This window comes from Podarcis melisellensis (genome assembly GCF_964234715.1).
Source record: "Podarcis melisellensis genome assembly, chromosome: 17".
In the NCBI taxonomy this organism is placed as follows: domain Eukaryota; kingdom Metazoa; phylum Chordata; class Lepidosauria; order Squamata; family Lacertidae; genus Podarcis; species Podarcis melisellensis.
The window spans coordinates 32,890,614-32,906,975 of NC_138534.1; the positions used below are offsets into that span (position 1 = coordinate 32,890,614).

General features: G+C 47.3%; 1 protein-coding gene across 1 annotated transcript in view; it reads right to left on the reverse strand.

Annotated features, from left to right (window-relative positions):
• POLR2B (RNA polymerase II subunit B) overlaps positions 1-15,873 on the reverse strand; it is a 24,333-nt gene extending 8,460 nt beyond the window's left edge. Inside the window, exons 1-17 of the mRNA XM_081893838.1 lie at positions 15,675-15,873; positions 14,968-15,040; positions 13,739-13,889; positions 13,482-13,594; positions 13,029-13,248; positions 11,927-12,085; positions 9,828-9,992; positions 9,155-9,351; positions 8,708-8,827; positions 8,391-8,577; positions 7,518-7,661; positions 6,444-6,583; positions 6,241-6,352; positions 5,721-5,875; positions 4,642-4,840; positions 4,326-4,494; positions 2,296-2,392 (exon numbers count right to left, since the gene is read on the reverse strand). Coding sequence (XP_081749964.1) covers positions 2,296-2,392; positions 4,326-4,494; positions 4,642-4,840; positions 5,721-5,875; positions 6,241-6,352; positions 6,444-6,583; positions 7,518-7,661; positions 8,391-8,577; positions 8,708-8,827; positions 9,155-9,351; positions 9,828-9,992; positions 11,927-12,085; positions 13,029-13,248; positions 13,482-13,594; positions 13,739-13,889; positions 14,968-15,040; positions 15,675-15,693 — 2,420 coding nt within the window. The 5' untranslated portion in view covers positions 15,694-15,873. The remainder of the gene's footprint in view (positions 1-2,295; positions 2,393-4,325; positions 4,495-4,641; positions 4,841-5,720; positions 5,876-6,240; positions 6,353-6,443; positions 6,584-7,517; positions 7,662-8,390; positions 8,578-8,707; positions 8,828-9,154; positions 9,352-9,827; positions 9,993-11,926; positions 12,086-13,028; positions 13,249-13,481; positions 13,595-13,738; positions 13,890-14,967; positions 15,041-15,674) is intronic.
• Between the last annotated feature and the right edge of the window lie 489 nt (positions 15,874-16,362).

The following is a 16,362-nucleotide window of genomic DNA, read 5'->3' on the forward strand; positions in this document are numbered from 1 at the left end:
CTTCCCGCTATCCCGGACGGCTTTTGAAGGCAGGCAGGGGGGGCAAAGACTTTTGCCCCCCCTGCCTGCCTAACCGGGGGCTTTTAAATCGCCCCGGGACTGTCCGGGGCGATTTAAAAGCCCCCGGACGGCTTTTGAAGCCTCCCCCCGCCGCCCGGCTTCGGGGCATCGTCCCGATGCCGGGCGGTGGGGCAGGAACGCCTCCCCCCGCCGCCCGGCATCGGGGCATCGTCCCGATGCCGGGCGGTGGGGCAAGAACGCCTCCCCCAGCCGCCCGGCTTCGGGGCATCGTCCCGATGCCGGGCGGTGGGGCAGGAACGCCTTCCCCAGCCGCCCGGCATCGGAACGATGTCCCGAAGCCGGGCGGCCGGGCGGGAAAGCCTCCCCCAGCCGCCCGGCTTCGGGGCATCGTCCCGATGCCGGGCGGTGGGGCAGGAACGCCTCCCCCAGCCGCCCGGCATCGGAACGATGTCCCGAAGCCGGGCGGCCGGGCGGGAAAGCCTCCCCCAGCCGCCCGGCTTCGGGGCATCGTCCCGATGCCGGGCGGTGGGGCAGGAACGCCTCCCCCAGCCGCCCGGCATCGGGGCATCGTCCCGATGCCGGGCGGTGGGGCAGGAACGCCTCCCCCAGCCGCCCGGCATCGGGGCATCGTCCCGATGCCGGGCGGTGGGGCAAGAACGCCTCCCCCAGCCGCCCGGCTTCGGGGCATCGTCCCGATGCCGGGCGGTGGGGCAGGAACGCCTCCCCCAGCCGCCCGGCATCGGAACGATGTCCCGAAGCCGGGCGGCCGGGCGGGAAAGCCTCCCCCAGCCGCCCGGCTTCGGGGCATCGTCCCGATGCCGGGCGGTGGGGCAGGAACGCCTCCCCCAGCCACCCGGCATCGGAACGATGTCCCGAAGCCGGGCGGCCGGGCGGGAAAGCCTCCCCCAGCCGCCCGGCTTCGGGGCATCGTCCCGATGCCGGGTGGTGGGGCAGGAACGCCTCCCCCAGCCGCCCGGCATCGGAACGATGTCCCGAAGCCGGGCGGCCGGGCGGGAAAGCCTCCCCCAGCCGCCCGGCTTCGGGGCATCGTCCCGATGCCGGGCGGTGGGGCAGGAACGCCTCCCCCAGCCGCCCGGCATCGGGGCATCGTCCCGATGCCGGGCGGTGGGGCAGGAACGCCTCCCCCAGCCGCCCGGCTTCGGGGCATCGTCCCGATGCCGGGCGGTGGGGCAGGAACGCCTCCCCCAGCCGCCCGGCATCGGAACGATGTCCCGAAGCCGGGCGGCCGGGCGGGAAAGCCTCCCCCAGCCGCCCGGCTTCGGGGCATCGTCCCGATGCCGGGCGGTGGGGCAGGAACGCCTCCCCCAGCCTCCCGGCATCGGAACGATGTCCCGAAGCCGGGCGGCCGGGCGGGAAAGCCTCCCCCAGCCGCCCGGCTTCGGGGCATCGTCCCGATGCCGGGCGGTGGGGCAGGAACGCCTCCCCCAGCCGCCCGGCTTCGGGGCATCGTCCCGATGCCGGGCGGTGGGGCAGGAACGCCTCCCCCAGCCGCCCGGCATCGGAACGATGTCCCGAAGCCGAGCGGCGGGGCGAGAAAGCCTTTGTCCCCCCTGCCTGCCTTCCCAGGGGCTTTTAAATCGCCCCGGACAGCGGAGAAGTCCTCCGCTGTCCCGGGCGATTTTAAAATGCCGCCCGCCAGAAGAGGTCGGGGGAAGGCGTTTTCCATAGGAACGCATTAATTGATTTTCAATGCATTCCTATGGAAAACCGTGCATCGCAAGACGAAAAACTCGCAAGACGAAGAGACTTGCGGAATGAATTAATTTCGTCTTGCGAGGCACCACTGTACGACTGAAATTAGATTTATATACCACCCCTTCGTGGTACGATCTCAGGGTGGTTCACAGGATAAAATTCAATATAAAAACAAGAATTAAAACAAAAGAGCAAAATAATCACACACACACACACACACACACACCCCTTCCCACAGACATATTTAAAAGGCTATAGAATATTAACCAGCCAAAGGTCTGATTGAAGAGGAACGTTTTCACTTGGCACCTAAGAATATATAATGAAGGCGCCAGGCGAACCTCCCTGGGGAGAGCATTGCACAAACGGGGAGCCACTACAGAGAAGGCCCGTTCTCATGTTGCCACCCACGGGACGTCTCAAGGAGGAGACACACAAAGGAGGGCCTCAGAAGATGATCTCAGGGTCCGGGGCGCTTTATATAGGGAGAGGCGATCCTTGAGATGTTTATCCTAAAGGACTGCCTCATACAGAAGTCTAAAGTCAAGTAGGTCAGACCTGAAGAAGCCTCTATCGACTGCCGAACGGTTCATGATGACAGAGTCTTCTTGGTTATATCCAGTATATGAAGCTATGGCCACAATAGAGTTGATGCCTGTAGGAGAGATTCAAGAGCACGACACGGTCATCAAACGTCACTCCTTCTCCGTCTTGTATTGTAATCAATTGGCATTTCTATTATCGCGTTCCCAGAAACAGGAATGTCAATACAAAATACAAGCACATGGAAGCTGTGTGGAAGTGATTTCTTAAACCTCTCTAGTGACTCCTTGTGGTGAATCCTGGCAATGCTGTTATGTAACAGGAACCTCATTTTGGTGAGGTGCAGGCATTTCAAGCAAAGTACCGTATTTTTCGTCCCATAGGACGCACCTACTTTTGGGGGGGGGGATAAAGGAAAAAAAAATTCCTTTATTTCCCCCCCAAAACCAGGTCGGGGAACCGTGGGATGGCGGCGCTGCGCCTCCCCGCTGTCCCCCGAGCTTGTGGGGCTGGCCGATGTCTGTCCGGCGCGCAGGGCGCTCTGCTTCAGGGTGCCACGCGTGCCAGGCTGCTATCCGCAGCGTGGGGAGCCCTGCGGGGAACTCCTGCAGGGCTCCCCACGCTGCAGATGTCTGTCCGGCGCGCGGGGTGCTCTGCTTCAGGGCGCCCCGCCCGCCCGCTGGGTGGCAGGCTGCGGACACCTGCGTGAAGCACGGGGCGTCCTCCAAAGGGCACCCCGTGCTCCCGGCTGCCGCCCGCAAGCCTTGCGCACCCGGCGGGGAGTTCCCCCGGGCACGCAAGGCTTGCGGATAGCTTCCTGGAGCCTGGAGAGCGAGAGGTGTTGGTGCGCACCGACGCCTCTCGCTCTCCAGGCTTCAGCGAAAGCCTGCATTCGCCCCATAGGATGCACACACATTTTCCCTTCATTTTTGGAGGGGGAAAAGTGCGTCCTAGAGGATGAAAAATACGGTATTTTGTTTGTAGCGGCCACTCAAATGTTCCTCCTGCCCATCTGCAACTGCTTTCCGCTCACTGCATCCAGTGCAATTGAACGAACAATTATGCCTGTGCTCTTCTTAGGAGGTGGTCCATTGTGAACCTAATAATCCGTATTTCCGGTCTGGCTAAGCAGGGTACAGTTGGAATTGTAGAAATACCTTACGCTTGCTGAGAAGCTGGGAAACCACCACCTTGGTGGGATGCAATAAGAAAAGTACAAGCAAGGAGAAGCAAAAGCTAATGCTCAAAAGTATGGGCCTGAACAAGAAAAATGATCTTGAGGAATGCGGCAGAGATAGCGCAGGATAGTAGGCACCCCGGAAATGATCTCTTTCAGCTTCTGCCTTCTGGAAGAAGGTATAGGGTTATAAAGGCCAGGACTAGCTGCCTGAAAAATAGTTTCTATGCTAATGCAATTCTGGTTCTAAACGCAGCATAAGGGGTCTCTGTAGTATAGTGTATTTTAAAATGGGGTTTTAGAGTTTTTAGGGGTTTTTGAATGTTTTATGTAGTTTTGTAGTAGTTTCGTGGTAGTTTTATGCAGTTTTTATGTAGTTTTTCAATTTCATTGTTCCGCAAGGGAAAATGACAATAAAGGTATTGTATCGTATCGATATCAGTTGGTTTCATGGCTACGCAATAGCTAAAGAGCACTCTGACCCAACATGCGTACTGGGTATAGCACACCCCACACCTAGGGAATAGCCCCCCCCCCCAAGTTGTTTTATATTGCATTCTGACTGTAGGTGGAAGCGTAGTTTTCATCAGAAACATGTTGAGAAACTGGAAAGGAGAAAAACCACACCTCTTTGCGAGGCAGTTCGCAAAGGACCAACCTCTTGCACCAGCCGAGACAAATCTTCCTGCTGCAGCAGGTACAGCTTGTACAGTGGGCTCCGTCACTGCCAAACCACTATGGCCCCACTCAGGTAGGGGCCAAGGGGCTGTCTTATCTCTCAAAGTGTCCCTCCCTGTGATCAGGGTTCCAAGTACTAAATTTCAGAAGCAGAGCATAGAAGTTTCAGAAGAGGACCTTGTAAACATACCTGCCGGCAACTCTCTGAATCGCAGGTATTCCATGGAGCGTGTTGTTACAAGGGGTTTCTGAGGATAATACAGGACATGGGCAAGGGTATCCATACGCACATGGAAGTTGGTAATGTAAACGCCCATAGCCTGTTTCCCCATAGCAGACTGGTATGTGTTCCTAGGAGACTATGAAGGTAAAAGAAGATAATTAAGATGGAAAACATCATTGCAGGTTTTAAAAAAAATTTTGCACACATAAGCAGATCTTACATATTCTGCCATGGTCCAGTTAAAAAACTTTTTATTGTCTACCTTATAACAAATTCTACAAACCTGGTTGTGATCAGGAAATGGGATAATCGATGCGCAGACTCCTAGGATCATGGATGGGTGAATCTCACAGTGGGTGTAGGTTGAACAGTAGGCAACGCCTTTCTCCTGCAAGTCATCCGGAGTCATGGCCAACATGACAGTCTCCTCTTCTAGGGTGTCAATGTATTCTACTACACCACTGGCCACCAGATCCTGCCAGCTTTAAAAAAGAAAAAAGGCCTCGGTTATTTTAGGCCCAAATATCTGATTTTATATCAAGCAGGTGTTGTCCATTTGCAACTGGTGAACTTAGAATCCTAGAGTTGGAAAAGACCCTAAGGCTCATCTAGTTGGGAATATGCAGCCGTCCCATACGGGGATCAAACCTGCAAACCTCAGCATTATCAGCACCACACTCTACCCAACAGAGCTATCCAGTTTTCATTTAATGCAACTGCAAATCTTTCAGCACCAGGACTTGGAATAAATGAGCAGCGTTGATGCAATTTTGAAGCCCTTTTGCCCAGTTACACATGATGCCGTAACACACAATCGACTCCGCCAGAAGCACTGATTCGGTAACGGATGTTCACTGGCAAATCATCTTTTCAGCTGGTGTGCTACAGCATATTGCCTCCTCTACCATGAACGGGTGGTGCTGTGGGTTAAACCACAGAGCCTAGGGCTTGCTGATCAGAAGGTCGGCAGTTCGAATCCCCGCGACGGGGTGAGCTCCCGTTGCTCGGTCCCTGCTCCTGCCAACCTAGCAGTTCGAAAGCACATCAAGGTGCAAGTAGATAAATAGGTACCGCTCTGGCGGGAAGGTAAACAGCATTTCTGTGTGCTGCTCTGGTTCACCATAAGCGGCTTAATCATGCCGGCCACATGACCCAGAAGTTGTATGCCGGCTCCCTCGGCCAATAAAGCGAGATGAGCGCTGCAACCCCAGAGTCAGTCACGACTGGACCTAATGGTCAGGGGTCCCTTTACCTTACTATGAACACACCATTTCACAAATGCTGGTGGCGAAGAACGAGACATACACACCATCCCTTAAGAAAAATGAAACAGGAATGGAAGCACCGTGCAAAGTTTCCCACCTGTAGTTGTTATATTCACGCTCTTTCAGCTGGTCGATATGCCTCTTCTTCAGCAGCAGCTTTTGCTTTTCCACGATTAGAAGTGGGCGGCAAATCCTGCCAGCATCGGTGTATATGCGAATTTCCCGCTCCCTGATATCCCTGATCATGGACACCTATATGAGAAAGCATAATGCTCAGAAACAATGGTAGGAGAATGGCAAATGTTTAGCATAGCCTAAGCCAACCTGATACTCCCAAGATGTTTTAAACTACAATTTCCATCAGCCCCAGACAGCTCAACCCATGATCAGGGATGATGGGAACTGAAGAGAAAAAGATCTGGAGGGTACCTGGTTGTGGAGAAGTGATTGATTACACGCAAAAGAGTGCTTGAACTGGCCATTCTGAATTTTAAACGGATTCAGCAAGCCAGGTCCAACGCTATTAACAATCGCTACCTGAAATATAGCAGCAAGTCAATGAATATTCCAGTTATTGCGTTCCACTGGGTAGAGCAATATTATGACCCAATATCTACCTCCGACACAATGATGTCCATTTGACGCCGCAGTTTCCTTAGTGTGTTCATGAGCTGCTCCGGGTCCTTGTGTATCCCAACCCAACAGCCGTTCACAAAGATCTTTGTAGCACTTCAGAAAAGAAGAAAAGGGTTTTGAGAACGTTGTCCTAGATTGAACCATATGGACGTTATCAATACTAAAACATTGTTTTCACACTTACTCTGCAATAGCTGCTGGAGAGATTTCTTCTAAGTTTTCCATACTCCATTCTTCTAAAAATTCCAGAATTGGGGATGGCTGAGACCCCACAGAGATATATGCCATTAGGGCTAGGTTCTTCACAAGCCCCACAGCATGACCCTAAGGACACATGGAGTTGTTATTTTTTACACCGGCATCTCTTTAAGACCATGTGCAGATTTCATGAAATTCCCAAGGCACAAAAGTTCTGAATCAAAAGCTTTCTTTATGGACATGTTCACATCAACCCTTTCCGCTGAGAAATTCTGCAGCACCCAGGTCTCCCCTGGGTATTCTGAGGCATGTATAAACTAAGGATAGGTCTCAAACCTGCCTACCACTCCACTGTGCAAATGAGAAGACTGAACATAGGACACTCCTGTTTTCAGACAGGGGACTTTCACAACCCTACCTGGAGATAACAGAAGCTGGACCCGAAACCTTCTGAATGAAAAAACATGTGCTGTTGTTATATTTGTAACCTGCCTATCTGGCTGGGTTTCCCCAGCCACTCTGGGCAGCTTCCAACACATATAAAAACATAATACTGTAAAACATCAAACATTAAAAACTTCCTAATACAGAGCTGCCTTCAGAGGTCTTCTAAAATTCGTGCAGTTGTTTATCTCCTTGACATCTGATGGGAAGGCGTTACACAAGGTGGGGGCCATTGCCGAGAAGGCCCTCTGCTGGGTTCCCTTGCAACTTCCCTTCTCACAGTGAGGGAACCCCCAGAAGGCCCTCTGTGCTGGATCTCAGTGTCTGGGCTGGACGATGGGGGTGGAGATGCTCCTTCAGGCCGAGGCAGCTTAGAGCTTTAAAGGTCAGCACCAACACTATGAATTGTTCTCGGGAACATACTGGGAGCCTAATCACCTTATGAGAAGCACAAGGGTTTCCTAAATCGCTTTCCCCTAAACCACCGGCTTTATCAAATTTCTTTATGAAGTCTAAAAATGAAACCAACTGCCATTGCAAATTCAGACATAGATGAAAAACACTGAAGCACATGGGCACACGGACTGCTTTGTTTTCAATCCTATCTCCGCATTACCTCTGGTGTTTCGGCAGGACAAATCATTCCCCACAAGGTGTTGTGCAGTTGTCTGGGCTTTGCTAGTTTGCCATCTCTGCCAATAGGGGAATTCAAACGGCGCAAGTGGGAAAGCGTAGATGCAAAGGTGAGCCGGTTCAATACCTTCAGAGGTGCAACAAGAGGACATTTTTAGGCTTCCGCATGAGATCCAGGAATATACCACATATCAATACTGACAAGGGCTAAATATCCAGTTACTTAAACTGAAAGTTACATAGAATCCTAGAGTTGGAAGGGACCCTGAGGATCATCTAGTCCAACCCCCTGCAATGCAGAAACGTGCAGCTGTCCTGTATGGGGATCAAACCTGCAACCTTGGCATTATCAGCACCATGCTCTAACCAACTGAGTTATCGTACAGTTAATGAACATTCAGTTACAATATTCAGAGTGACTCCAGCATGGCAATTAACTAAGAGTTCAATTCAGACCTGGCGAGCAGCCAGGGTGCATTTGACGCTACAGTAAAGCAAGTGTGGATCTAGAAGGAGCACAGTGGAAGAGTGAGATCTGCTCCCTTGCTGTCCTCAGCCTTTTTCTTAGCTCTCATGCCCAAAATGTCATATTCCCTTTGCTCACAACCCATAGCCACCCACAACTGCTCTCTTGCAGAAAACAGAACTTTTCTACTCAGGTCAAGGCCCCATATGACCTTCCAACTGTTTCACTTTGATTCCTTAAGGCCAAGGGCGAAGGAGGACCAAAAAAAGTCAAACCATGCAGATTTCAGTGAGACTCCTAAAATAATCTGATCAAGTTAGTGGGGTTCAGATATGAATGGCATGTTTACCTGCAACACACACAGCCTCATGAGATTGATTGAACACTTACTTGAGATACTCCAGCTCTGGCCTGGTGAGCTTTCTTCTGGTCTCCCCAGTTCCCTGTAGCTAATGAGTATTTCAAGCCATCCGATATAATCCTGGTTTTAATAGCCAGCTCCAAGTTAAAATCTTTCCCTCTGTCAATAAATTTTTGTGCATATATTCTAACTTCTTTCAGCAGGTTCTTAAACATTCTGTAGAAAAAGAAATCAGAAAAAATCAGCTGTAGGGAGACGGGACCAGCTTTCCTCATAAAACATTTTGGAAAAACCTTTGAACATACATTATCAGTGATAAATAACAAGAAGAACTTGTTGCACTCACCCTCTGAACAGGAAAGCGAGCAAGGGGCCTGCAAGGTCAAGCCGCTTGTTGCCATAGTGATCTCTGTCATCCAGCTCCCTTCTCCCTAAAGCTGCCAGCAGAAGCCTATGAACCATGTACCTAACAAAATAAGCAGGTTATTTAACAGGAGTTGGGCATTCAGATTTCTGGGACAAAAAGAGGACATTAAGCTATTTTTAAATTGCATCACTTTGAGAAGTTATCAACACATTATATACCTAAGCTGTTTGGGGGAAATGAACTTGTAAATCTTTCCTAAAATATTTGTTTTTATTGTTAATTATAATAAATATTTATTATTATTTATTATGCTGATTTATTACCTTAATCAAGAATATTGCTACAGGCTTCTGTCTTCATTTTTTAACCCTCATCTAAGTAATGTGCAAATAAGTTCCCACAGGCAGACTGCGCATATTTACATACCCAAGAAAGTAAGCTTTTTTGGTTTCACAGAAGTCACTGACACCGACATGCGGAAGCATCTCCTTCTGCAAAACTTCTTTTGCATACTTGATTCTTTTCTCCTTGGTGACTCCTGGCTTTGCACCTCTTGAGCCGATGAAGTTCAGCGCGACATTCTGCTCCTGGATGACGAACGCTTCATCCAATGAAGGCTTAACCTGTCATATATATTAAAAAGATGGTGTTGTCAGGGTTGAGGAGCTTCCTGAAGTCAGCATTAAAGTTAGATGTTAGAAACAGTTGTACCTTGGATCTCGAATGCCTTGGCTCCCGAACAAATCGGCTCCTGAATGATCGAAACTCGGAAGTGAGTGTTCTGGTTTTCGAACGTTCTTTTGGAGGCCAAATGTCTGATGGGGCTTTCGCGGCTTCCGGTTGGCTGCAGGAACTTCCTGCAGCCAATCAGAAGCCGTGCTTTGGTTTTCGAACATTTTGGAAGTTGAAAGGACTTCCAGAATGGATTCCATTCTACTTCCAAGGTACGACTGTACTGGCAAGCAGACATTACAGAATTAGTTGGTAAAAGTAAAACTGAGTGCAACCAATTTTGCATGCTGGGTTTCATTACATAAGGTTTCTGAATATACGTGTAGCTCTATGTCACAGATCAATATAAAAAAAATCAAGATATTACCATTTCCATCATCTCAGGATCTTCAAAGTCATAAATTATATGTTCCAGTATATCTCTGTCAGACACAAAACCAAGCGCACGGAAAACAATAATAATGGGGACTTCCTGCTTGATGTAGGGCAAAGTTGCCACAATACGTTGACCTATGGCACTCTTCTTTGCACCCTAGATATAGAAACAGATTTTCAATGCATTTGTCTTCGAGGAGCAAATATTTATTAGTTTATTCGTTTCAAATATATTGTTTTCAGCAAAGGTTAAAGCCCATACAATCCAGAACAGGATACATTTCAAAAACCTCTTTACTCCAATGGTAGAAACCATTGCTGCAATACTAAGGTTTACATCATTTCTAATTGATCCTTCAGAACTATGAACAGGTGACTCAGTAACTTGAAAAGCCCACAATTAAAGAACTCTGCAACTAGTTCTGTAAGCCCAATGGGATTTTGGACATGATTATTGAATAGACCCTTATGTTGTGTAGAAAACTGCTTTTGGGATGATTTTTAAAGCAGTTTATGATAAGGCATCTATATATATATATATATATATATATGCAGGTTTTGGTGTCCTCGGGTGTCTTCCCGTGTAAAAGTTGGGGTGTCTAGGCGACGTTTCGACGAGGTCTCACTCGTCATCTTCAGGCTGGTGCTTTCGGCTTCTTGTTACTGGAACAGAGCAGGATCTCAGTGTTTGAGTTCCTATAAATACTGTTGAGGGGGTGTGGTGTATAGCCTCCAATGTTCTGGGCAGAGAGGAAGTTCCCAGGCTAGTGTGCCTTTTCTTCTTTTGTTCCTTAATTACTTGAGGGATATCTTGAGTGATTTCTTGAGTGATATCCTGAGTACTGCACCCCCCTGCAATCCCTACACAGATCTGGCTGACACAGGCCACAAAACCACAGCTCGCCCCTATACACGAAGCCAAGCCAGAGCACAACTAAGTGCAGTACAGCCATCTTCTCAGAAAAACTCTTCACAAAGTTCAAGAGGTCAAGACACAAAGACTTTAGCAACTAATCCACACCTAATGACCCACCTAAGTGGTACTCAGGATATCACTCAAGAAATCACTCAAGATATCCCTCAAGTAATTAAGGAACAAAAGAAGAAAAGGCACACTAGCCTGGGAACTTCCTCTCTGCCCAGAACATTGGAGGCTATACACCACACCCCCTCAACAGTATTTATAGGAACTCAAACACTGAGATCCTGCTCTGTTCCAGTAACAAGAAGCCGAAAGCACCAGCCTGAAGATGACGAGTGAGACCTCGTCGAAACGTCGCCTAGACACCCCAACTTTTACACGGGAAGACACCCGAGGACACCAAAACCTGCATTCCTGTACCCGTGAAAATCTACGAAAGCAAATATATATATATATATATATATATATATATATATATATATATATATATATATATATATAAAAGAAAAAGGAGTCAACATTCCAGTGAGCATGTGCAAGGACTACAAAACAATTATTTTAAAAAATTATCACACATTGGGCTGTAAATACAAAGTACTTTGGGACAAATTAAGTTCAATACCATTTTTTTTTCTTGTTAGAATTAATGGGCCTCTCAGATCCTAACTATGTTTATTTGGCAAACCCCTGCAATTTAAATGCTGCTTAATTCCAAGTAAACATGACTAGGACTGGTCTGTAGATCAAAATGCAAACTCATTCCTGTTTCCCTAATTCTGAGGAGGAACTCCACCACTCGTCTCCTTCCCAATGTGCAAACAAAAGTTCACCATCAAGGTGGGAAGGGGGAGAACGGAAGAGGTAATGCAAGACTGTAGATGTATCAGATGTACAATTCACGGACGGTCAGAACGTTTAGCTGCCAAAAATAAACAGAGTTTCAGACGGCCACTGGTTGCTAGTATTAAACTAACTGGCGAGGGGAGAGGAGAGGAGAGAAACCCACTGCCTTGTCAATTACAACAGATAATAGCAGTGAGTCATAACAGCATTTGTAGTTTGCTTGACAGTTGCTTATGTCTTCTTAAGGGGCTCCACTTTGGGAACCACAGCCATTAAGCAGACTTCTTACCCTCTTGGAATCTCAGGATTTAAGCCAAACTGCTTACCTGGCCGCCTCTGGCCAGCATGCTGACCCAAATCGTACTTGTGGGCCGAGAAGAATTTTCCAGGCAAGACCTACACTCTCCGGTGTAGGCATATTTGGAATCTTTCTTTGCAAACACATATACGGTATTTGTAGCCATCTTCTCTTGAGCAATCAGAACCTGTTTGGGGAATGAGCAAGCACAAAGACGTAGCTCGTTTTAAGAGTCCACTTTTGTAACATTAACGTTGGCTATCATTGTTCATCATCTAAGATACGGCACACATGCCTTAAGAGATCTCTGAACTGGAGACTAGAGGAAGGAATTATCATGTGTGCAAATGTAACACATGATATTGGACCAAGGAGACCTGGATTCAGGTAGGTAGACATGTTTGTTTGATGCAGATGAAATAAAAAAATAAAAAATTGTCCAGTAGCACCTTAGAGACCAACTAAATTTGTTCTGGGTATAAGCTTTCGTGGGCATGCACACTTCTTGAGATACCCTTCTTCAGGTATCTGAAGAAGTGTGCATGCACACGAAAGCTTATACCCAGAACTTAGTTGGTCTCTAAGGTGCTACTGGACAATTTTTTAATTTTTATTTATTTATTTCAAGGAGACCTGGGCTCTCTCTATTCAGCAATGAAGCATTCACCATGTGCCCCCCCAAAGGTAAACAAAATCAACCCCATTAGATTACAATCAAGTATTAGATTACAAGAAAGGAGGTCTATGGGATGTCACTCTTGACATTTCTTACATATAATAAAAGGGTAAGGTTGTCGACATGCAGCAGTTCATTTGACCACTGACAGGTGGCACTGTGAACTACACCATGACAACCGCCTTCTGAAAGCTGCTGGACCACTGCAGCTGGTTGGAGGGTGAGGAGAAGGGAATCAGAGGAAAGAATCTGGGGTGGGCAGATCAGGTGAACCACAAAGGAACAGCTCTAAGGGGAGAAGGGTAGGTTTGGTGAGGTGCAACATGGGGATAATATTGACAGAAGGTAGATGGGGTTGGTGAGCAAAGAAGAAGATAGGGTGAAGCTACCATGTACCAAATGCATGGAATTTTCTGTGCAAGTCATTTTTTCCATGTGATTTCATAATTCTTACCTTTTCTGATCCATTAATAATGAAATAGCCACCAGGGTCAAGAGGGCATTCGTTCAGCTCACAAAGATCACGGTCTGTTAAGCCATTTAATAAGCAGTAGGTGGATCGTAGCATGATAGGAATTTTGCCTATGAAAGTTTTCTGATGCTGCGTCTGCAACTGGTCCTCTCCTTCCTTAATAACTGTCTTAGTTATGTCCACATACAATGGAGCAGAATACCTTTGAAAGAGAAATTGCCATGTTTCAAAGGGGAAAAAAATAAATTTTAATTAAATATTAAAGAAACGTGAGTTTTTTTGCCAAGTAGTTGGGAATTTGAACTAGAAATACCGGTAGCTCTACAAATTTAGCCCAGGATTTATTTATTTTTTTGTGCTACTGTATTTCAGACATTGCTACAATTGAGGTTTCACCATATATCATCACTAATAAGAGAAGTCGATATTGCTTACGTAAGGTTTCGCAGCCTGGCTTCATTTGGCATCATAGGTGATGGGGCACCATCTCTTTCCCAATGTGTAGGCTTGGAGAGGTAAATTTGCTCAAATTTCAAAAGGTAGCGTGGCTGAAAGTAACACAAGGCTTCATTTAGAAATTCTATACAATGGGAAGTGACAACTTTCATAGGACAGGATTTGAAATGCCTGACTTACACCTTACTTTGAATTATTATTGTTATTAAAATTAACATGATAAGACTGGCTCTTACTGGCTCTTCCACTTCTCCTGTAGCGTGTTGAGCTTCTGCTTGCAGATCAATTGGTGGTGCATCTTCAACAATTCTCTGCACAGACATCTGAATGAATTCATCAAAAGAATCTAGCTGCTGTCGGACCAGGCCTTTTTCATCAAAATAGGAACTTTGGAAGGTAATTTGTGAGAATGAACAGTTTAGTATAAGATCAAAACCGAGAATTCTGAAGTAAAAAGCAGATTGCTTTCATTCTTAGATTCCCATGTGTATCATACCATCTAAAACGTTTAAGCAAATGGTATTAATTTAAAAATCTGCTGATGGGTTTTAATCAAATAATGCAAACAATTAATTGATAAAAAATTAAATCTTTAATTATCATTTGTATGAAAATTCAAGTTCTCTTACCTTTAATTCTCCTAGAACAACTCTCAGATAAATTTCCTGACTGAATACCCATTATAGGACAGAATGTTTTATGTCCCTTTGGACTGGAGGTAAGAGGGGAGGATCTTTGTTAAAAATCTGTAGCATAAGGAGGTTATGCCGGGGAAAGTGATCTTATACAGCATCATCCAGCCAAGTACTGTATATTCTGACTGGCAGCAGCTTTCCAAGGTCTCAAGCATAGGTCTTTCCCAATCCTGCTTTAACCAGAAAAGTGAGGGATGGAACCTGAGACCTTCTGAATGAATAGCATTAGCTCCATGTTCAGTTACTGATCTATGGGAAGAATGAGCTTTTACTTTTTAGCTGCTTCTGGCAGAACAAACCAAAAGATGAAAGGAATGAGAATGTGACCAGAAAGGACCACCTGAAGACAATTACACTAACAAAGTAAGCGACATCTGTGGGTCTGGCAAGTGGCTCTTGCCCATTCATAGAATGCAGCAAGCATTCAGTGGCATCTTACTTGTAGATAAGCCTCAAGAGATTTAGGCACAGCTGCACTTAGCAAACACTTGGTAGGAAAAAAATACTAGAATAAAGATTGAAGGAAGTGAATGGAAAAAGTGATCAGACAGATGCTCAAAATCAGGAGATTTGGGAGCATTCATTTCAAGTGTACAGTGAAAGTCTAACCTTTAACACTAGGTTTAGCAATAAAGTGATTTTTCAGAGAACGGAATAAAATAATTCTAAACACGTATGCCATATTCTTCTTTTGAAATTCAGTGAGACTATAAAAAGTGTTTCAACTTTGGCTAAATCAGAACCATTGTATTTTCCATTTGGAAAGTTACCTGATCACAATCCAGCATGCTTCCTGCCACAAATCTGGAGTGATTTCATCATCGTCCTCATCGTATTGCATATCTGCAAAACAAATATTTTCACGAAATAGTATGTAGTTCCTTTTAAGAGTTTTTTATCAAACGGCTCATTTCTGAAAAGTGCTTATTTCCAAACTCCCTAACTGATAAACCCCAACTCCAGTCCTGCTCTGTGAGCCTTAAGGAGACTGAACCTGGTCTAAGGGTTTACTCTGACATCCCTCCTGCACAACAGGGGTGTGTGTGTGTGTGTGTGTGTCAGAGATCTGCCTGAGATTCTGCAAGTGGTTCATGGCATGTTCTACTTCCACTATCAGAGGCTGGCTGCCTCTGCCTGCCACTTGCAGGGACTTTCAAGTGGCACGCCGGTCCTGCTCGCCAGCTTCTCACAAACATCTGAGAACAAGATGCTAGTCCATATGAACTTTTGGTCTGATCCAGCTGGAGTCTTTTTAACGGTTAATCCCTCAAAAAAAAACTCACAACATTATTATTAAGCAGGCTGAAGAGATGTCATAAGCCTTGATTTCTCTCCTCTAGAGTCACTGCTGGGATTACCTCTCAGAGCTAAGGAAGACATTAGACTCCCCGCCCTCCCTCAAGAAACCCCAACCGCCCCATAGACAGATGAAGGACCCCCCCCCCACTCAGTCTGCTTTCCCTATGTGGGACCTCACCTTCATCCGCGTCGTACATCTTGGCGAAGGCGACTCACGGCAGGTCACTAAACCAAAATGCAGGAAACTGAAGGGACGGAAGGCGAGACCCGAACAGCGCGCGCGCTCCTTTCTGTGAGAAAGAACGAAACGCAGCCGAAGAGCAGGAGCACTTGTTTAGGACTGCGCCTGCGCACAAGCTCACATTCCAACCCCCTGCCGGCGCGCGGCCACTTCCTTTCGGTCTCCAAAACGTCACTTCCGCTCGCGCTGTCCTGCGCGCGCAATCTTACTCGGCCCCTCCCACCCTCTCTTCCGCCCGCCTCCCCAATATAGTTAAGAGGGTCTCTGACGAGGTTTTGCGCCTGCGCAGAGGGCCCCATAGGCCTTTCAGATAAATTACAAGTCATAGAATTGTAGAGAGTTGGAAGGGATCCCAAAGGTCATCTAGTCCAACCCCCCTCCCCGTAATGCAGGAATCTCAGAGAAAGGGTCCTTTTTATTTAACATTTTGTTTTATAACTGCATAGGCTGTGAGCTCTTCGAATGAAGGGCGGTAAAAAAAACAAAAACCAACCACTTTACTGTATATGGAAGAGGGTGGTCCCCCGCCCCCCTCCGACGGCGCGCGCTCCATTTGAAACGCCAACTCTCCCCCGATAGGGGGCGCGGCGCCTGGAGGACCGCGAGCCGGAGCCGCTCTGGCCGG